The following is a 22,186-nucleotide window of genomic DNA, read 5'->3' as shown; positions in this document are numbered from 1 at the left end:
GAAGAAATAGATACTAGTAAGAAGAGAATAATAATAATAATACAGTCTTAGTAAATCATTTGAATGTTGTGGGAATTAGTTGTTAAGCAGAGTGATAGCATTCGAGAAAAAACTCTCCTTGTGTCTAATTATTCTGGTGTGCAGTGCCGTATAGCAACGTTTTGAGGGTAGAAGTTGAAACAATTTATGTCCAGGATGTGAGGGGTTTCTCTCCCTCCCTCCCTCCCTGTGTGTGTGTAGATATTTGTAAGTACTATTGTGCCTTCTCCAAGATCTCTCTGTTTGATAAGAGGGGCTGCACTATAAGATCCCTTGCAAAATATAAGGATTATTTGATAAAAGGATAACCAAGGCTTTGCACGTGCTGGAATCGGAGAACTCATGCATTTTCTAAGAATTAAAAAGGGAAGCTTAGAATTTGCACAGGTTTTTTTTTTTTCTTTGTGAAGGAAATGAGATGCTTGGTTGTCGAGAATGAGCCTTTCAAGAGAGAAGGAAACACTATTGATAAGGAGGAAGGATTGATACATAGAGAGTAGGGAAGAAATAGACTAGACTCATTGTCAGGGAAAATGTGGCTTGAATCAAAAACAAGAAGAATCTGCGCAAGTGACTCAAGCAAACACTCCCCCCCCCCAATTTACATGAATATAAGAGAAGCTGGGGGGGTGGAAGTAAAGCAAAATCAAACGGGCAAGATTCTTTTTATACAGCCTTCTTGGGGAGTTGATTTCTTGGTCTGGTGTGCAGTGGGACTATCAATGCTGCATTCTTAGAAGGCAGCGAATGAAGATGGTCCAATAATCTTCTATGGGAATGTTGAGCTTTGGGTTTCAATAATTTTAACATTTATGAACACTGTCAGGCTATACCGCAACATGTGTTGCCTCCCCAAATATACAGTATTTAGCTGGTTGTATGACTAAAATCTAATTCTCTGTCCCTTTTCCAGGCATGACCACTTCATATCTAGCAGTCTCAGCTCCTCATCGCCTTCTTTGTTTGACGGGGCTGTCATAAGCACTGTGACCACAGCTACAAAGAAACATTTCTCTATCATTGTAAACCTTCTGGGACTTTTACTTAAAAAGGATAACCTGACCCATGATACCAGGTAACTAGTAGTTTCATCCGGTTGAAATATTGTTTTCTCTAATAAAATGACCAAAAAATAATTAATGATCAGTGCATGTGAAAAGAGGGCAGGGAAGAAACTTGATATATTTAAGGGTTGTTCCTCAGGGAGAGGAATTAGATTCCTGGATATTTGTAATATGTGCCTGTTTTTTCATTTAAATCTTGGGTATCGAATTTAATTCCAGAGCAGTGTTTTTCAAGGTTGGCAACTTTTAAGGTTGTGTGGACTTCAACCCCCAGAATTCCACAGCTAACATGCTTAAAGTTGTCGTTTGAAACTGCCATCTTTGAAAAGCACGGCTACTCTGGAGAAAGGCATTAGATACATAGTATAAAAATTGAAGAGGATGTTTGTGTTTTTAGGAAATTGCTCATGACTTGGGCTTTGGAAGTAGCTGTTCTGATGAAGAAATCAGAGACCTACGCGCCCTTGTTCTCGCTCCCCTCCTTCCATAAGTTTTGCAAAGGACTTCTGGCAAACAGTAAGAGTTCGACTTTTCTAATTTAAAAAGGGATAAGCAAAATGTGTATCAATTTTCTTGTGAATCTGTTGTTAGAAAACTAGCAAAGGACTTGCATTTTATATTTTTTTAACTGAGAACGTTTTACAGTCAACAACATAGCATAAATCACAATTAATTCATTATTTCCATTAGTTAAAGTCTTGCTAAAATATAAATTATATTCATTTGCATACAAATTTTTCTGATCTGATAAAATACATCTTACCCCTCTGCAAACTTAATGCTTTAATTTTCCCTAGATTGGTTACAGTAAGTAACTTAAACTGAAGATATCTAGGAATTAAGATGTGTAAAAATTGAGGAAATCAAGTACAACTTCTGCCATTCATTGCTCTTAAATACGCTTTTAATATTAACAGTCATTGCTAAAAGATAAATGGATAATATCATTCTGGTGGATAATAAAACTGCCTTAATTCCAAAACGCAGCTCTCTTGGAAGATGTTAACATTTGTCTCCAAGCATGCAACAGCCTTCATGCTTTGTCATCCTCTCTCCCAGAAGACTTACTCCAGAGGTATTTAGCCCATTAACCTTTTTGTAAATTCATTGTTCTGTTCCACTATTGTGTGAGTGCCTGCGTTACTGTGTTGTTTTCACTGTTTTGTGGCACAGGTGTGTCGACGTATGCCGCGTTCAGCTGGTCCACAGTGTTGCTCGGATCAGGCAGGCATTTGGGAAGCTTTTAAAGTCTATTCCTTTGGATGTCATATTAAGGTAAGTAAGTGAGTTGCCTTGGGTGTAAATTCTTAGAATTGGTGTGTGGAAAAACAAGATCAAGTGACGTAGTCGGATCAGGTGTGAAATCCAGCAGGTTCTGACAGGTTCTGGAGAACCGGTAGCAGAAATGTTGAGTAGTTCAGAGAACCGACAAATACCACCTCTGGCTGACCCCAGAGTGGGGTGGGAATGGGGATTTTGCAGTATCCTTCCCATGCCATGCCCACCAAGCCACACCCACAGAACCGGTAGTAAAAAAATTTGAATTCCACCACTGAGTCAGATACTTCTAGTTCTAATCTTAAAATCAATTGCGTGCTGAATAGGGAATTCTGGGAGTTGAAGTCCACGCATCTTAAAGCTCCAAGGTTGAGAAACACTGCCCTAGATCCTTTCCCAATCCATGGTGAGAATTTGATGGATTGGGAGATACATTCTTCAAGATGTGAGGGGTCTAATGTGCTGCGCACTGGGTCAGAGCTCTTTTTCTACCTATTCTACATACCAAGTCGTAGGTCATATAATGTGAGGCCCATGTAAAAGCCATTTTTTGTGTGTGTGTGGAGGAGAGATTGACATTTACAGGTGACAGCTGGGAGGAAGCTTTGTGTCTGTATATTTGCCTCTCAAGTTCTCACTAAACAATTTGTGTTTTTTTTTTCTTGTAATTTTTAATAGCAATCATCACCATGCAGAAATCCAAGAAATCTCCCTAGCCATTCGGGGACACATGAGCAAAACTCCAAGCAACACATTTCACCCACAAGACTTTTCTGATATCATCAGTTTCATCCTGTATGGAAGTTCTCACCGAACAGGGTAAGAAGCACCTGTGAATTTCAAAGCTACAAAAAAAAAAAAAGAAAAGAAAAGAAAAAAAAAAGAATATTATTTGGTGAGGTGGAAGAACAAGGAAAAATGGGTACATTGGCAAGAGATAGTCAGTTACTGAGAAATTATACATAATATATTGTATTAAATAACTTAGCCTCTACGAGAGGGTTTTGCTTGTGGCTGCGGATGGAAATGAGGAACTGACACCCCGAGACATATAGATAGAACGAAAAACTTAATTTTATTTGATATTAAATCTGAGTAGAGCCACTGAATACTGTTGTACAGTAACAGCTGCTGTTACTGTAGATAACATTCCTCTCTTAGTCTAAATGAAATATAATTCAGTTACATTGTGTTAACTTTTGCTCACCTGCCTTAACCAATTCTGTTTCAGGAAAGAGAGCTGGCTAGAAAGGTTATTTTATAGTTGCCAAAGATTGGACAAACACGATCAATCCAGTATTCCACGCAATTTATTGAAAACAGAGGCTGTCCTTTGGCAGTGGGCTATTTGGGAAGCAGCCCAATTTACTGTCCTTTCAAAGTTAAGAACACCCCTAGGCAGAGCTCAGGACACGTTCCAAACTATTGAAGGTAACTGAAAAGATTTATAGTATATTTTCACACTTTCTATCTGGGATGACTAGACATTTTTAAAACATGTTCATAAACAGTATGCATGTGTGCTTCCCCAAAATTGAGGGGCATTTTGGAAATAGTGTGCTTACTTTTTTAAATCGAAACCTGCCTTAACTTAAAACGCATAATGTGAAATTGCATTTTTAAAAAGGATTCTAGTTCACGTATTGCTGAAATTTACAAAAACATTTCATTGAATTTTTTTTTCTAGACAAGGCACAGCATACATAAAATTCCTATGCATTCTAATCTGGTTATTTAAAAAATTAAAAATCCTTTTCTAATGGGATGGCAAATCAGACATAAGATTGTAGCCTTGGTTTTGTACAAACAAATTAGTGAATATTCTCATCAGAGCTCTGTAAAGGATGCACTTTTCTAGTATTTTCCTAGCTAGTTACACCTTTATCCTTATTGTTTTCTATGTGAGATAAACTCAGAATTTAAACAGTCATTATAATTACGAATCTATGGACAACTTTCGTAAACTTGTATATAAGGATGTCTGTGCATTCAATATGATTCAGTTCAAAATGCTCAGTGTGGCCATGGGATCTTTTCTGCAATGAAGGAATTGCCTTTTTCAAGTTTGGGTAGAAATAGTTAGTCTGAAACATTGTACCCTGATCTATTCTGAATCGGCACTGCTTCCAGGTATCATTAGAAGCCTTGCGGCTCACACCTTAAATCCGGATCAAGACGTCAGCCAGTGGACTACAGCTGACAACGACGAAGGTCACAGCAGCAACCAACTGCGGCTGGTTCTGCTCCTTCAGTACTTGGAGAACTTGGAGAAACTGATGTATAATGCTTATGAAGGATGCGCCAATGCTCTTACGTCCCCACCAAAGGTAACTCCAGCACCCCCCCTCTCCTACTTACGTAGTAGCCTTAAAACATCCAGTTGCTGATCAACAGATCAGTTGTTGATTGGGGTTGTCTTCATGATCCAAAGCTCCTTCTGAAGATAGACTCTCCACAGTTATGTTCCAGTTTGTTTGTTTTTTTGTTTTTTTACTGTTTTTACGGTGTATAGGTAAATCTTCCTGTTGTACATCCGTGAGTAAACAAGCAGTAAGTGAGATTTCTCCCTCTCCATTTACAAAGGTAATCAGGACCTTCTTCTACACAAACCGTCAGACCTGCCAAGATTGGTTAACTCGTATTCGACTTTCCATCATGCGCGTTGGGTTATTGGCTGGACAGCCCGCCGTCACGGTCCGTCATGGTTTTGATTTGCTGACAGAAATGAAGACTAATAATATATCTCAGGTAATGACACTTCTGGGCATAATATTTCAGAGTCTTCTGAATAAATCACCAGGGTAGCCAAAGGTTGCTGGCTTACTTATGTCCCATTTCCCCACCCCCATGCAGAGTAATTATGTGAGGTATCACTCAAGACAGACTTGTTATAAGAATCACAAGGACTAAAATTTGTTGCTAAGTAGTGTCCGATTCTTGGTGACCCTATGGACCATAGCACGTCAGGACCCCCCCGTCCTCCATGGTCTCCCACAGTTGCTCTAAAATTCCTGATCACTGCATCTGTCAGAGTATGAATATTCATGGACTGGAATAGATCAGCCAATGGGACTGAATGAAGACAAAGTAACAAGGTCAGCCAATGAATAGGCAGGGTAACAGGCTCAGCCAATGAGGCTTATTTTGAAACAGAAACTGAAGTCTCGGCTTGGCATAGGCAACTGAGTCTGTGCAGAAGTTTAACTGCCCTGTATAGAGGAGGCTCTCTTTGTATTAAGCTCTGTGCTCAGCTCTGAAATGAAACAAGCCTGGGCTTGTCTGTCTGCTGAACTGAAACTGGAAACTGATCTCTTTACTTGTTACCACATTGAAAGAACTCTTGTAAAATTTACTTCATCTGTTATGTAGATAAAGAAGTTAATGAATCCTGCTGCATCAGTCTGCCTGTGTGTGCTTTCTAGATTTGATTTTTGCAACAAACTGATAGGCTCGCTGACCTTAACTAACCATCTGATCCTCTTCCATCCTCCTTCCCCTTTTGCCTTCAATATCTTTCCCAACATCAGAGTCTTTTCCAGTGGCTATGGAAATGTCTTCGGACAGTGCTGTGGCTGAGATGTGCACTGACCCCCTAGAGTCAGACATGATGGGATTAAACTAATAGATGAAACTAACCATTTTTTGATATCTCTCCTCCTAGGGAAATGAATTAGAAGTAACTATCATGATGGTCGTAGAAGCCCTGTGTGAACTTCATTGCCCCGAAGCCATTCAAGGTATAGCTGTCTGGTCTTCAGCTATAGTTGGCAAAAACCTCACCTGGATTAATTCTGTAGCTCAGCAGGCTGAAGGACGGTGAGTGGTTTATACAACAATGGTGAATAAATATACCGTATTTTTCAGACTATAAGATGCACCTAAATTTAGAAGAGGAAAACAAAAAAGTTTTTGGCTTCCCTTTTTTTGGCCCTTTTCCAGCTTTTGGGGGCCTGTTTGGGGGATTTTTCGGCCCATTTTCAAGGCTTTTTTCAGCCCGTTTTGGGGGGTTTTTTGGTCCATTTTTGAGGCTTGTGTTGGCCCATTTTCCTCCCAAAAAAGGGCCAAAAAAGCCCTGAAAAAGGGGCTGAAAAAAGCTTCAAAAAGTGGCTGAAAAAAAAGGTGTGAAAACGGGGCGTGCGGAGGCCAAAAAAGCAGCTGGTGGGTGGGTGGGGCTTCAGCAATATTCGGTCTATAAGACGCACAGACATTTTCACCCCCTTTTGGGAGATAAAAAAGTGCTGCTTATAGTTCGAAAAATATGGTAACTTTTTCCCCTTTTCATGTTTAGACCCTTCCATGAGGGGAAGGGAGATCAATTGGCATCGTGTGGGTTATCTTATCTTTATGGATGTGATGTCGCAGTAGGCGTCCATTTATTGGGGTGCATACTTTTCCAGAGCATCTATATAATCTAGAAGAACAGAGAGTGGTGCTCGACATCTTTTGAAGAACTGTTTTAAGATATAGTGTGCTTGCTTTGATGGGTGTCATTTATTCTCATCATAGGCTACTGTGGTTATGTGGGGCAGTATCGTAAGTACCCTGTTTCTCCTAAAATAAGACATCCCCTGATAATAAGCCCAATCGGGCTTTTGAGTGCATGGCAATAAGGCCAAGCGCTTATTTCAGGGTTCAAAAAAATAGAAGAGAGGGTCTTATTTTTGGGGAAAACATGGTACCAGCTGGGAGTAGATTTAGAACAGCAGTCTCCATAGTCATTTTATCCATCTCAATGACTATGGAGTTGAAAGAGAGAGAGGATTTGGACTATTATGAAATATGGAATAAAATATACAGTTGGCTCAAAAACAGAAATCAGAACAAGAAATGTTTAATTTAATACTGATGAAACTCAAAATGGGTAACTGAATAACATTAAATAAAGAGATGTAAATATAAACGAATATAAATATGTAGATGAGAACAATGAATATTACAATGTATGTATATATACATTGAAATAATGTGATTATTCTACTATTGAGAAGTAAATAGAAATGATAGAATAGAGAACTACAAAAGCAAAATACGTATGTCGATACAGAATGCTGTAAAATTACCATTGACGGTATGTAATGTTCAATACGTTATGTCTTGATGTGTTTTATTTTATATATGTGTGATTGTTTTTTGTGTTGTTTTTAAAGACAAACTGTTTAATAAAAATTATTAAAAAAGAAAAAAGAACAGCGGTCTCCAAATTTACTAAGTTTAAAACTTGTAGATTTCAACTCCCAGAATTTCTCACCTGGCGTAGAATTCTGGGAGTCAAAGTCGGAAAGTTGCCAAGTTTGGAGACCCCTGGTTTAGAAGCTAAGGGGTGGTGGGAAAATATAAATTTGTAGCGTTTTTCTGAACAGGAGAACAGTGATGAACAGGATGGTGGGTTCATTTACCGCTCTTTCTCTCCCTTTACTGGGAAGAGCAGCTGGAAAAGGCAAATTTGTGGGCTAAATCTGTGCTTCTGGTCTGCTCGTTGCCAAGCTATATGTGGGGCCATTCCTTTCCAACGAGGAACATTCTATTATGGGATGGATTAAAGCAGCATAAGTAGTCATGGGAAGTTTTTCCTAATTCCTGCAACTGACATTCTTGAAGGTTTGAAAAGGCGGCTGTTGAGTACCAGGAGCATCTCTCTGCCATGACGGGGGTTGATTGCTGTGTTGCCGGTTTCGATAAAGCCGTCCTCAAGTTGGCCAATTTGAACAGTGGCAATAATGCCAGCCCGAAACACTCCCTAAATGGTGGGTATTATTATTATTATTATTATTTTTGAGAGACTGTGTTTAGTCAGTTACTGACAGTCTGGGACAGTCATGAGTGCAGCATAGAAGGAAGGGTGGTATGTCTCTGTGTGCGTAGGTGGAAATACTTAGAAATGAACATGCCCATAAGTCTAAAAAGAGTAAACTGCATGTTCCTTAAATGGAACAAGCAAGAATATAAAGTTGGCACCTTTGACTTGATAGGATCTTATTTTGGGGATAGTTCATGTGTGATGGTTCTCCATAGGAAGCAATAATGCAACCTCTTTTTAAGGAAGAGAAAAAAGTAGCAGTGTTGTTTTCTGTACCTTTGCCCAAGAAACAAATATTGCATTGACCAAAAGTAGCATAGGTGAGAATTGTGAGGCAGGAAAATAAAACTCTTTCCAAAGACCACAATAGATGGTCGAGCTTTCATCCCAGAAAATGAATTCCAAGGTGTGTGTCGAGAGATAACATATTGAATTAAATAAATAAAATAAAACATTTGAAAACACTGTGTCTTAAGTTTGTGGAGGGCACTAATGGTAGACTTTGGCTTATGCAGGAGATTCGCGGAAGATGGTGCTGACTAAGCCAGGGGATTCTTCCCCTGAAGTCATCAATTACCTAGGGAACAAAGCTTGCGAGTGTTACATCTCCATCGCAGACTGGTCTTCGGTGCAGGAATGGCAGAACGCGGTGCATGACTTGAAAAAAAACAGCAGCAGTGGCTCAGTAAATTTGAAAGCAGACTTCAACTACATCAAGTAAGTTCTGCTGGCTTGTCAGCCGTGCCATGCCACGAGGAAGTCTTTTTCAGGCAACAGATGTGCTTAGGACAGCTCACCTGTGTGACAGACAAAAGGAAACCAAGAGGAGATGATAGTTGAGGTTTTCCTGGCGAGGGCAGACTTCTGATTTTGAGCTGTAGTGGTTCTGCGCCCTGCTGTTACATTTGGTTCTGCCTCCTGATTCTCCATTACTAATTAAGATTAATATATATATATATATATATAGGCCAGCCTCCCAAACAGAGGTTTAAGAAGATAAGCAGCGTCCTTCTAAGTCACACCTCTGGCCCAGAGGTAAAATTCGACCAGATTGGACCGGCTCGGACGAACTGGTAGGGAGGATTTGAATCAGTTCACCAAACCGATAAAAATCACCCCTAGTTGGCCCCGCCCACACCTGCCTGCTCACCGCTCACCTCTTCCGGCCGCTCGCTCGGCCCTTTCAACCACTTGATATTCCACAGAATTCAACGTTAAATGCAGCAGAGAGAATCTGAACTTTTCTCCTTCCATTCACAGTGGAGCTGCTGCAGCCTCTCCCTTTAAGGTACTTTGACCCCTGGGAGGGAGGGGGCCGGGGGGGACCATAAAGGGAGCAGCAGCTCCGCTGTGAATGGAGGGAGAAAATTTTGGCTTATCTCTGCCACAGCATTCACTATGAGCCTTTCTAGTGCTCATACACACATTTTTCCTACCGGGTTCTGTGGGCGTGGTTTGGGGGTGTGTCATGTGACTGAGTGGGCGTGGCCATGAGTGACATCGAGTTGGCCATGCCCACTCAGTCACAGGACACCCCCCCCACACACACACAAAACCACACCCACAGAACCAGTAGGGAAAAAATTTGAATGTCACCACTGCTCTGGCCCATCTAGTCTAGCAGCCTGCTCTCACCGTGGCCCACAAACTGCACAAGGAAGCCTCTCAGAAGGTAGCCTTCAGAGGCAGTCCCACTACCTCTCAAGAGCCATGGTCACGGATCTCCAGGCATTAATCCAATATAGCAGCTCCTTTTTTGCCCATCTAAACTTGAAATAGTACTGTAATAGCAATAGCCCTTAGATTTATATACCGCTTCACAGTGCTTTCCAGCCCTCTCTAAGCGGTTTACAGAGTCAGCCTCTTGCCCCCAACTATCTGGGTCCTCATTTTACCCACCTCGGAAGGATGGAAGGCTGAGTCAACCTGGAGCCTGGTGAGATTCGAACTGCCAAGTTGCAGGCAGACGGCAGTCAGCAGAAGCAGCCTGCAATACTGCACTCTAACCACTGCGCCACCGCGGCTCATAATATGGACCACTTGCAAAGATTTTGCACTTTGCTCATTCTGAACGGCATACCTTGTGACCTTGCCAAAACGGATTTAACTATTTACATTTTAGGGTAATCACTCCAAAAAGCAATGCCCTCTGGTGTAAAATTCTGAAGGGCAAGGTTGAATGAAAGGAACAGATGAGGCCACAGAGAAAAGTAAAAGGGAAAACCCATTATTTTCCTCTCTTTCTTTTTCTAGCATGTAGACATTCAACCAACCAATCAATCAATATCTTCCTCTCTCCCAAATAGTAGCCTATCACAAAGAGAAAGACCAGTCTTTGTAGAAGTTGGAAGTGACAATTGCAGAAATAAAAGCAGAAAGCAGCTTGTTGCTGGGCTAAATTAAGAAGCGGGTTTCATTTTATCGCAGGTCCCTGAGCAGCTTTGGAGCTGGAGAACTTGCCGAATGTACAGAACAACTAGAGCTGCTTCCTGGGGAGGACATCAACCTGCTTATTGGAGGGGCCAAAGAAAAAATAGGTACTCCAAATTAAAGCTTATGTTGACTCACGGGGGGGCGGTGTTCAGCTTAATTTCCACACCCATCCATTGGTGGTGGTGGCTTTATTGTGGGATTAAAAACAGCCAGCCTGAAGTCGATGGATATTAGCAACTCTATATCTGCTGACGCTCGTTGTAGATATGAAGAAGCTCCTTCCAAACGTGTTGTCTCCCGATCCCAGAGAACTTCAGAAAGCCATTGAGGTTCAGCTGTTGAGAAGCTCCGTCTGTTTGGCCACGGCCGTAGGCTACCTCGACCAGGACCAGAAATGGCAGCCCATGACAGAGTGAGCATGGCGTGGTGGTCGGGATGGTTGGGATAGGTTTTATGGAAGGCTAGCAGCTCGAATAATCCTTGGGTGTGCCCGCTTGGTTTTCCAGGAACTTGACCAAGTATTTGAAGCAGACGTCCCGCATTGCTCTTGGGCCTTTACGGCTGTCCACCTTGACCATTTCTCAGTCTTTGCCCGTCCTCAGCACTCTGCAGCTGTACTGTTCGTCCGCTTTGGAAAACACGGTCTCGAGCCGGCTGTCCTCCGAGGTATTTGTCTTTGCCCCTCCTGAACAGGACAGGACATCAGATACGGAGGGGTGCTCTTGCTTGTGACCTGCCCTGGTCAAGTGTGTGAATTTAGAAATTCCGACCTTAAAAGACCTCATTATACGATGGAGAACAAAATCCATACCAGACAAAATACTTTGAGAATAACCACCCTAGACTCTTTTAAATATTAACATGCAGCAATTAGGTTTATGGGGTTAAGATCAAAGTCCTATTCTGCAGTTACCGTGTTGCTTTTCTTTTCTTTTATTTTTTTTTGGGGTGGTGGTGGATTTTATTGTCATAACCAATCTTGCTTTTTTCATAAAAAACATTTAAAAGATCTGTATGGTTGACTGTCTTAAATAACTCTGGGCAGGTCACAATAGCAGTAAAATCCTAACTATAATTCTAACTCTAAAAACATGATCATGAAATGATAAAAATACAACTACTACTATAATACCAGAAGTCAGCTGGCATCACCACTGACTTTTCATTAGTGTATTATCAAACACCTATGATTAATGAAGAGGTGTGCTAGCGGAGGTATGCAGCACATACTTTAAGAATGTGTCAGGATCCGTGTAGGACTGATTCTATTAGAAACTGGAGGAAAAGGTGCCTTGCAGCCCATCTACTCACACCCCTTTGTTTTTTACAGGATTGCCTCATTCCCTTGTTCAGCGAAGCCTTGCGTTCATGTAAGCAACATGATGTAAGGCCGTGGATGCACGCTTTAAGATACACCATGTTCCAAAATCAGTTATTGGACAAGCTGAAAGGTATAAACCCACGTGCATTTTGATAAGGAGATCCTAGAATTGTCCCTTTGACAAAAGTGTAGCAGTTCTATTAATCTGCAGTTTTGTTTCTTAGAAACCATCATATTATCTCATGAAGGTCTGTTCTGGGAGAATCTAAAGCTATTCCCCCCTATGGTATAGTTAAACAGAATTGCAAAATCTCTCCACCTGATTATCTGCATTAAAGTTTAAAAAGAAGTAAAGACTTACTAAACCAGGATTAGTTACTCTTGGATTTAAGAGAACCTAGAAGTTGAGATCATACTTTTAAATAAAGGGAAACACTACTTAGATCCAATGCTTGGCAATGTTACTCAAGAGGAGAGATGAGATATCTTTAATCAGAATAAGAGGTGGAAGGGACCTTGGAGGTCTTCTAATCTAACCCCCTGCTCAAGCAGGAGACCTTATACCATTTCAGATAGCTGCCTGTCCAGTCTTTTTTTAAAAACCTTCAGTGATGAAGCAGCCACAACTTCTGGAGGCAAGCTGTTCCACCGGTTAATTGTTCTCACTGTTAGGAAGTTTCTACTTAATTCCAGATTGCTTCTCTCCTTGATTAGTTTCCATCCCTTGTTTCTTATCCTGCCTTCTTGGTGCTTTGGAAAATAAGTTGACATCTACCCACCCTTCTTTGTGGCAGCCCCTCTTCTCTTCTCTTTGTAATTTGTCACATCTGATTCTTTTTAGTTCACCACTTTTGGACTTCTGTGTTTTCAGAGCAGAGTATTCCAGTTAAAAGCCATTTAATGGAACTGGGGCTGACTGCTGCAAAATTTGCTAGGAAACGTGGGAACGTGGCCCTGGCGACGCGATTGCTTGCCCAGTGTAGCGAAATTCAGCTAGGGAAAACCACCACAGCCCAGGATTTAGTCCACCACTTTAAGAAGCAGCTGGCACCGATTCAGATGGATGAAAAATGGGGCCCTGAGCTTGAAATAGAAAAGACCAAACTGTTATACACAGCTGGTAAGTGATGCTTGTGTAACTTTTTCAAAAATCACTTTTCAGTACTTGTCATGTTTTCCTTAATTCATTAAATTTATATGTTGCCCATCTCACTATCTCAGGGGGTCCCAACCTTTTCTATACCCCACACCCCTAGAACGCTTCTGATATATTCTTGAACCCTTAAAAAATAATTATATGCATATCATTACACATATACACTATAACTTTGAAACTTCTAAACCCAAGTTTTCACATCCCCTGGAATATTACCTTGCACCCACGGTTGGGAATTCCTGCACTATCTGAAGCGACTCTGGATTTATCCAGCTTTAATGAAATTTTTAATGAAACTGATAACTTGAGAAATTAACCTATGTCTAATTTTCCACATGGGACTCAGATTACGATGAAAATTTAAATGTGAGTTTATCTAAATTCATGGTAAGAGTCAGATTGGTGTACTGATGAAGGCACCAGGCCAAAGCCAGGAGACTGAATTCTAGTCCTGCCTTAGGCACAAAGCCAACTGGGTGACTGAGACACTTTCTCTCAGCCCTAGGAAGGAAGCAATGGCAAACCATTTCAGAAAAATCTCGCCAAGAAAACTGCAGGGACTTGTCCAGGCAGTCTCTTGAGAAGGGAAAAAAGATACAACAGTCCTTTGTTACATTGGTAGAATACCAAATGAGGATTTTAAACTCCTTTTAAGATGACTCTCAAATTCTCTTCCAAGTTGGAAAGTGGCAAGACATTTTGAGAAACGCCTCTGCATCCAATATTCTGGGTTAATGCAATGAATGTTACAGTGTTTTGGTTGTTATCAGTGATGCTTTATATCTGTCTCTTTGTGCCCCCCTGTGGGTTGTTAAGGCAACCTTCGTCTCTGAAATGTGCAGAGCTGAAATGCCAGTTTCTCGTTCTACCAATGTCTGCCACTAAAACGGCCTTCCCTGTTTTCAGGCCAGTCCACCCACGCCATGGAAATGCTGAGCTCCTGCGCCATATGCTTCTGCAAATCTGCCAAAGCTGAAAGTGCTGTGGCCAAGTCCATTCTGACCTTAGCCAAGTGGATCCAAGCCGAGTGGAAGGAAATTTCAGGACAGTTGAAACAAGTGTACCGAGCGCGACAGCAACAAAATCTTGCGGGCCTTTCCATGCTATCTAGAAACATCTACACCTTAATTGATCTGCCATCCGTTAACTCCATGGACGAAGAGTATCCAAGGATTGAAAGTGAATCCACAGGTAAAAAAGACCCAAAGCTGGGCCTTTTTTTTTTTGGTGCTTTGTCTACATAGGAGGTAGAGGGGATGCGGTGGCTCAGTGGCTAAGATGCTGAGCTTGTTGATCAAAAGGTAGGCAGTTCAGTGGTTCAAATCCCTAGTGCCGTGTAAGGGGTGAGCTCCCCTTACTTGTCCCAGCTTCTGCCAACCTAGCAGTTCGAAAGCAGATAAAATTGCAAGTAGAAAAATAGGGACCACCTTTGGTGGGAAGGTAACAGCGTTCTGTGCACCTTTGGTATTTAGTCATGTCAGCCACATGACCACGGACGTCTTCGGACAGTGATGGCTCTTCGGCTTAGAAACGGAGATGAGGACCGCCCCCTAGAGTCGGGAACAACTAGCACATATGTGCAAGGGGAACCATTACTACATAGGAGGTGGTTGATGGACCAATAGCAGATCCCACCTCATCCCCTGCACACCCTGTTCCTATTCTCCCCATTTTTATACAGTAATTTTAATCATAATTTATATTTTTATTGCTACTATACCCATCCATCTATCCATCTTCCTTTTTTACGGCCCTGTAATCCCTTAATTTGGGGTAGAGTGGATGGAGCTGAGCGTTTACTGGTCAGATGCTCTTTTCTGACGCCACATGGAGTTCACAGCAAATATTTTTTCTTTGTGTGCCCTAGGAGAGAAATATCTACTGCTATCTACTCTCAACTTTCTGAGTGGGAGGCGAGAGTCTTTACCACTAGGCCACCACACTGCTCTTTGTCTGTCTGTCTGTCTGTCTGTCTGTCTGTCTGTCTCTGTCTCTGTCTCTGTCTCTGTCTCTGTCTGTCTCTATCTATCTATCTATCTATCTATCTATCTATCTATCTATCTATCTATCTATCTATCTATCTATCTATCTATCTATCTATCTATCTATCTATCTATCTATCTATCTATAGTTTTATTATTTTTACCCTTGTAAGCCACCCAGAGTCGCCTTGTGGTGAGATGGAGGGCGGCAGAGAAATCTAAATACATAGGTCTTTGATAGTCTGGCATCATGCCATTCAGCTGACATCTTTATTCTCTCTGCTTGTTCAAAAATAAGCACTCAAAAGGTGGACCACTGGCCTTTCCCCCCTTGAGATAACCACACCATGCTTTGTTCTCTTTCTCCAGTCAACATCGGTGTTGGAGAACCTGATTTCATTTTGGGGCAGCTGTATCGTCTCTCATCAGCCCAGGCCCCCGAAGTAGCGAAATCATGGGCTGCTCTAGCTAGCTGGGCTTACAGATGGGGCCGAAAGGTGGTGGACAATGCCAGGTAAATCCAGTTCTTTAAATTGATGTGTGCTGTGAATACGTCTCAAGAAGGGGTGGAATTCAATTTTTTTTACTACCGGTTCTGTGGGCGTGGCAGGGGAAGGATACTGCAAAATCTCCATTCCCACCCCACTCTGGGGTCAGCCAGAGGTGGTATTTGCTGGTTCTCCAAACTACTCAAAATTTCCGCTACCGGTTCTCCAGAACCTGTCAGAACCTGCTGAATTTCACCCCTGGTCTCAAGTTAATAACTTTCTGTAAATGGACTTCAAAGTGGAATCAGTATAAGCCTGTCTTGTCTAAAGCAGGGAATGGTAATTGAATAAGCAGACTGAACAGTAGGATATTTGGAAAAAAAAATTAGTTCTGGCAAAGCTGTGTTAGCACCACCCAAATAACTTAACTTTTGGAAAAATTCTTTGATGTTACAGTCAAGGAGGTGTGCGCTTGCTGCAAGGAGAAAAATCTGAAGTTCAGAGCCTACTTCCGGAAAATATTGCAGAAGACGACAGAGAGAAAATCTACAACATTCTTGGACAGGCAGTCTGCCGGCCTGCTGGGATTCAGGTTAGTCTAAAATTTGCAGCTGAATAATGGTTGAAAAGTCAGATACGGTACTGTCCTTGGTTACAGACTTAGAGTTGATTAACAGTTTTATGTATGGATCTGCTAAATGTTAAATCAAAAGACCAATGTTACTAGATCACTGTTGCATGGGTATTTCTTTATATAACTTATTGTTTCCATTTCTATACCGCCCTTCTCCAAATAGGACTCAGGGCGGTGAACAGCCAAAGTAAAAAACAAAACATACAAAATTTAAAGAACAGTTTAAAATAATTAAATATTTTGGCCGTAAATTAAAACAACCCAATTTAAAATCAATTTAAAATTTGACTCAAGCCAGCCAATTTATTTGAGGGCCATGCTCTCTTGTATAATCAGAAAGGAACAAGATATGGTACTTAAAGTATTGAAAATGTAAAAGATGTCACTTTGGTGTAAATCAAGGGACACCATGAACCTGCCTAAAACTGGCTTGCTTTAAAAATTGACTGAAATAGGACGAAGAAAGTTTTTATTTGCCAACTTGTAATCTGCTTTTGGTGTTACCCGGGGGAGTAATCTTTACATTAAATCTCCCTTCAGGATGAGGATATAACCCTTCAGATTGCAGAGAATGAAGACAATGAGGAAGATGATATGGTGGACGTGATCTGGCGCCAGTTGTTGACAAGTTGCCCCTGGCTCTTGGACCTGGAAGAGAACTCAACCGAGGGACTCATCAAAGTGTGGAGGAAAGTTGTAGACAGGATCTTCAGCCTTTATAAACTTTCCTGTAGTGCCTATTTTACTTTCCTGAAACTTAATGCTGGCCAGGTAGGCAATTGTGCATTTTGATCAGTTTGCCAAGAGAGCTGTTAAGCCGCCGAGGTTGTAAAAAGAACTGTTCTCTCAGCAGAGCTGGTTTCCTCTTTTGGCCCTGTAGGTTCCTCTGGATGAAGACGATCCCAGATTGCACCTCAGGAATATTTCAGAACAGAGCACTGATGATGTCATCGTAATGGCCACCTTGAGGTTGTTAAGGCTGCTTGTGAAACACGCCGGGGAACTGAGGCAGTATCTCGAACACGGACTGGAAACGACTCCTACAGCTCCATGGCGAGGTATGGACATTTTTAGCAGTTCAGAATTCTATTCTCTTCGTTTCTCTTCAAGCTGTTTGAGGGAAATAAAACCGACTTGAATTAATAGGCTACAATTAATTGATTGTAATTATCCCCATGCTGATTATCTTTGCATTTCATGGGGTTAAATTTTGAACATGATAGACCTGGTAAAAATAGTTTTCCTCCCTTCCTTAAGGAACTTAAGGAATTTTATTCATTTGTTAAATTTATATGCTGCCCATCTCATTGTTGACTATTGAATTGAGTGTTTTCTTTTGTGATATTGTGGGGTACTTCACAATTGTGTGTCCATTTCTTACCCTGAGCTTCACAGCTTCACGGTACAGAAGTGGAACCTTTTGTGCATTTGGAACTCAAAAGATATTTTCTTGACAGGATGTGAAAGTGTATGATAAATATAGAATACAAGTGGGACAACATTGCTAAAAAGGCCAATGAATTTTACGGATATATCAACCAAAATACACGCTTCAAAATATTGGCTATATTCTGCCTTGTTTTGAGTTCACCCCTTAAGAGGTCTGCACAGACTGGCTTCTGCTGGGCAAGATAGCTATTTACAGTAGCACTTCTAGCTTACAAGCATTTTCACGCTTGAGCTGTAAGACAGTCTAGGACAGTGCATGTGCTAACAAGAGATTATACTCAGTAGCAGGTTTTTCAATAAGACTTAATTGCAGTTTTAAGTGGTCAAACGCAAAAACAACAATCTTTCGGTTGCGGCGTGTCAATCAATTCTTTACGCTGTCTGCTTTTTGTCTTCGTAAAGGCATCATTCCTCAACTCTTCTCGCGTCTAAATCACCCGGAAGTATATGTTCGACAGAGCATTTGCAACCTTCTCTGCCGAGTAGCCCAAGATTCTCCTCACCTCATCCTGTACCCTGCAATTGTTGGCACTATTTCTCTGAGCAGCGAATCTCAAGCCTCAGGTATATTTGATTCGTTATCTTTTGAAGTGCCTCATTTCTCTAGGTCGTTTAATCTTTTAGCCATGTTGCAAGTCTTTTTGCCAGCAAATGGTACGTATTGCAGGCTTTGTATCTATTTCACAATGTTTCTTTACAAATTGTACAGGTAGTCCTCAACTTATGACTGACCTGAAAAGGGGCACGTATGACTCATATTTGAAGTTCTGACGGTAAGTCCCCTTCTGCAGTCAGGCTCCATTATGGTTGTATGTTGAGGACTACCCGTATTGATATTCCGTTGGAAAAATGACATCACCCTTGCGGGTGAACACTGATTGTGGCTCGGATCCTCCATAGCTTATCTTTATGTTGGACCAATATGGGCTCACACTAGTCTGAGGATGTGTAGATAATCTAACCAAGTTTAAATCTGGCAATCTCTGGTCGACCTTTGGATTTTTGCCTAGTAAGGCTTAACCCTCTTTTCTCTTGAAAACCTAGGGAGCAAATTCCCCTCGGCAATCCCTACCTTTTTGGGCAACATTCAAGGGGAAGAACTGCTGGGCAGCGAGTGTGATGGGGCAAGCCCTCCAGCTTCTCAAGAGAGCCTAAAGGATGAGGCCAAACTGGGCTTAAATGAAGACCAGGCAATGATGCAAGACTGCTACAGCAAAATTGTCGAGAAGCTGTCAGCTGCAAACCCAACAATGGTGTTACAGGTATAGTTTCTGTCTTACTTTTGCTGCTTGTGTTTAATTCCATGCTTTAACAGTTCTGTCTTAAAGCAGGAAGGAATCAGTGTTCTTTAGCTCTGGGAAAAAGAGCCTTGGGAAATCCATTTCTGCCTTCTGATCTAGGCTTCCCCAGCAGCACCAAGCCGAGTCCTTGTCCCGATAAACCCCCTTTATTTAATTTAACAGTGAATTTAACATTCAAGATAGTTCACAATTACCAACCTTTATCAGGCTTGGAGAGTGGCCAGGCCGATATCTTTCAGACACCACAATACTTGGCAAGAATGCAGGAATGAAGTAATTGTCTCCTGCAAACTTCCCTCCCCTTTCGCTCCTCTATTATTCCCTATGGGAGGGGCCCTTCATTGTCCACCTGTGGCCTTACTCCCAAATTGACCCTTGTTCTTTAGCTGTTTCCTTCGTCTGGCAACTCTGTGCATGCACACACTGGGAACAGGTTCCAGCTGTTCATCTGCCCCACTGATCTCCGACTCCGAAGGCAGCTGATAACTGGCATACGGCCCTGGCCCCCTCTCTGCCTCTGACGGAGAGCCCTCATCGGAGCCTTCCCAGACTCCAGGACTGGCCCAGGTTCCTCCCCAACCTCCTCACTGTCCGAATCTGCTGCCAGATCCGCTGGTGGGCCACAACAGTACCATTAAAAGAAACTTTTGTGTTGATGTCAATCTAGGTTCAAATGCTTGTAGCCGAGCTGCGCCGAGTCACCGTTCTCTGGGACGAACTTTGGCTGGGTGTCCTTTTGCAGCAACACATGTACGTCCTCAGGCGGATTCAGCAACTGGAAGATGAAGTGAAGAGAGTCCAGAATAACAACACTTTACGCAAGTAAGCTTTCTCTCCCAATGCACAAGATGACGCGCTGCCTCCTGAAATGTCCTCTGAGAAATTAGTTGGATAGTTTCTCAAAGAACTTTTAGCAAAAAGAAAACCTTCCGAGTTTCATACTTTTCCCTGAAAACAGGATGCTCTACTTCCAGAATTTGCAGACAGGTTAACTGTAAATCACAAGAGACGTTGACATCTGTACAAAAAGTCCATAGTCTCTTCTGCATACAGGTAGTTCTCAACGTATGGCTTTAATTGAGCCCTGAATTACTGTTGTACATTAAGTGGGTCACCACAAAGACAGAGCCTATGTTATGACCTTTGTTGTGAATCCATTTTCCACAATGGGTGATTGTCAGCTGTCCAACTAGTGAGCCCAAAATAAGGAAACTTCGGGAGCTTTGAAATCACAAAAGTAAAACTTTTATCCGATAACACCATTTTGGTACTGAAGAAATAAAACCAGCTCTTGTTTTCCCGGGCAAAGGCTTGCTTAGTTTAAACAGTAGCTTCCCTTTCTCCCATCCCTGAGTGATCACATTGTCTAATTATGAGACATCCTTTTGTTATGGGAACAGTTCATCTCTTTCTCTAGCACCTGCAGTGGTGACCTTGATGGTTTCCAGGCTCTCATGATCTGTGCACAGCTTCTCAGCATTCCATTCCATCCTTCCCTGTCCCCCAGTTCATTGGCGAGTTGAATAGGGATAAAGAGTTTGAAAAAAGCAAAGTGGTTCAGTCTTGACAGTGGTTTTGCCAGAAACAAAAGCCTAAATTTGGAGTCATGTGAACACAAGATGCTGCAAACCATAAATGCGGGTTAGTTGCTGAGCATGGGACCTTGTCATCACATGTCCTTAGATGGGGCCAAGATGTCGAAACTTTGAATCTGGGTTATAAAGTAATCCTGGGGACATCTGTCCTAACTTTGAAAGATCACTGAGTGACCAATCATAAGTCGAGGACTACCTGTGCCTTTTTATGACTAGGTAGAAATTAAGGCTCAGCTTTTTTTTCCAGATTTGTAACGGAATGCTAATAAAAGCTGCACAATTTTTAGGGGGAGGAAATGGTGCCGATAATATCAGTTGTTCTTCAAACCAAGTGACAGTTTCCCCTAATTGCTCTTTGTTTCTCCCCTCTTCCTTTAAGAGAGGAAAAAATAGCCATCATGCGCGAAAAGCATACAGCCTTAATGAAACCCATCGTATTTGCTCTGGAACACGTGCAGAGCATCACAGCCGCTCCCACCGAAACGCCCCACGAGAAGTGGTTTCAGGATAATTACGGGGATGCCATTGAAAACGCCTTGGAAAAGCTAAAGAATCCTTCGAATCCCGCAAAGCCGGGAAGCAGCTGGATCCCTTTCAAAGAGGTAGGGTTCCCCCCCCCCCGCTTATTTAGTTGATGTAGAAGCAACTTCACTGATGTAGAAGCAACTTCACTGTGCCTTAGATCAATGGTCCCCAACCTTTCAGGCACCAGGGACTGGTTCTGCGGAGAGAGGTTTTTCCATGGACGGGAGGCGGCATAGTTTCGCGTGTTGCCTGCATCCCACAGATGGGGCTTCGCTTGTTTGTGTGGCCTGGTTGCTGCCACGCCACGGACCGGGGACCCCTGAATTAGATAATTGGGTGGGGATACAACAGAGTATCAAAGAGTTCATTCTCGATTTGCAAAGTTTGATGTTGCATCCAAGTGAATTCTGATTCTCAAGAAGAGGGACTTGGAAAGGTGACTAACGTAATCCATAGATCCCAAGATAAAGCTTCAGATCGAGTGAAATTCTCCCTATATCATGAGACAAAAGATTTTTTTTAAATGGTTCCTTTATAGAATGTAGAGTTAATACATCAACTGGAATAGTTCAACATATTGGATCTTTTCCCCCCCCTTCTTATTAATAATTTATTTATCTCCAAAGTTAAAATATAAAATTGGGAAAGAAAAAACAAAACAAACAAACATCAAATGCTGACAGTGAAAAAAAAATATGTGTACAAAATAATAACGGAATAAGGAAAGGGACCTTGGAGGTCTTTTAGTCCAACCCCGTGCTCATAACGGACCTTTTCTTAAAAAAACAGGTGATGCTCAACCTTCAACAGAGAGCCCAGAAGCGGGCCAGCTACATTTTGCGCCTAGAGGAGATCAGCCCCTGGCTGGCTGCCATGACCAACACGGAGATAGCTCTCCCCGGAGAAGTGTCTGCCAGAGACACCGTCACCATACACAGCGTAGGAAGCACGATCACCATTCTGCCAACCAAAACCAAACCGAAGAAGCTCCTGTTTCTGGGCTCTGATGGGAAAAACTACCCGTATCTTTTCAAAGGTAAGGCTTTTAGGGCTAAGGAATTATTTTAGCCCTGAGATAGTGACTAGAGATGCCACTGTTCTCTTAGTCTGTTCTGACCTAGGCT

The 22,186-nt window shown here is 42.0% G+C and overlaps 1 protein-coding gene across 1 annotated transcript in view; it reads left to right on the top strand.

The window, feature by feature from the left end:
- Nucleotides 1-22,186, top strand: part of SMG1 (SMG1 nonsense mediated mRNA decay associated PI3K related kinase) — a 69,463-nt gene that overhangs the window by 20,825 nt on the left and 26,452 nt on the right. The window contains exons 15-40 of the mRNA XM_034426234.3: nt 953-1,114; nt 1,501-1,619; nt 2,091-2,178; nt 2,277-2,378; nt 3,060-3,200; nt 3,613-3,812; nt 4,512-4,708; nt 4,965-5,129; nt 6,043-6,197; nt 7,980-8,125; nt 8,694-8,895; nt 10,606-10,715; nt 10,876-11,023; nt 11,118-11,277; nt 11,942-12,062; nt 12,804-13,052; nt 13,995-14,279; nt 15,440-15,584; nt 16,015-16,150; nt 16,733-16,963; nt 17,073-17,250; nt 18,044-18,205; nt 18,686-18,903; nt 19,610-19,764; nt 20,917-21,139; nt 21,852-22,098. Of these exons, the coding sequence (XP_034282125.2) occupies nt 953-1,114; nt 1,501-1,619; nt 2,091-2,178; nt 2,277-2,378; nt 3,060-3,200; nt 3,613-3,812; nt 4,512-4,708; nt 4,965-5,129; nt 6,043-6,197; nt 7,980-8,125; nt 8,694-8,895; nt 10,606-10,715; nt 10,876-11,023; nt 11,118-11,277; nt 11,942-12,062; nt 12,804-13,052; nt 13,995-14,279; nt 15,440-15,584; nt 16,015-16,150; nt 16,733-16,963; nt 17,073-17,250; nt 18,044-18,205; nt 18,686-18,903; nt 19,610-19,764; nt 20,917-21,139; nt 21,852-22,098 (4,445 nt within the window). The remainder of the gene's footprint in view (nt 1-952; nt 1,115-1,500; nt 1,620-2,090; nt 2,179-2,276; nt 2,379-3,059; nt 3,201-3,612; nt 3,813-4,511; nt 4,709-4,964; nt 5,130-6,042; nt 6,198-7,979; nt 8,126-8,693; nt 8,896-10,605; nt 10,716-10,875; nt 11,024-11,117; nt 11,278-11,941; nt 12,063-12,803; nt 13,053-13,994; nt 14,280-15,439; nt 15,585-16,014; nt 16,151-16,732; nt 16,964-17,072; nt 17,251-18,043; nt 18,206-18,685; nt 18,904-19,609; nt 19,765-20,916; nt 21,140-21,851; nt 22,099-22,186) is intronic.

This window comes from Pantherophis guttatus, chromosome 14 (assembly GCF_059756535.1).
Source record: "Pantherophis guttatus breed Tessera chromosome 14, ASM5975653v1, whole genome shotgun sequence".
Lineage (NCBI taxonomy): Eukaryota > Metazoa > Chordata > Lepidosauria > Squamata > Colubridae > Pantherophis > Pantherophis guttatus.
This window is presented reverse-complemented; position numbering and strand designations above follow the sequence as displayed.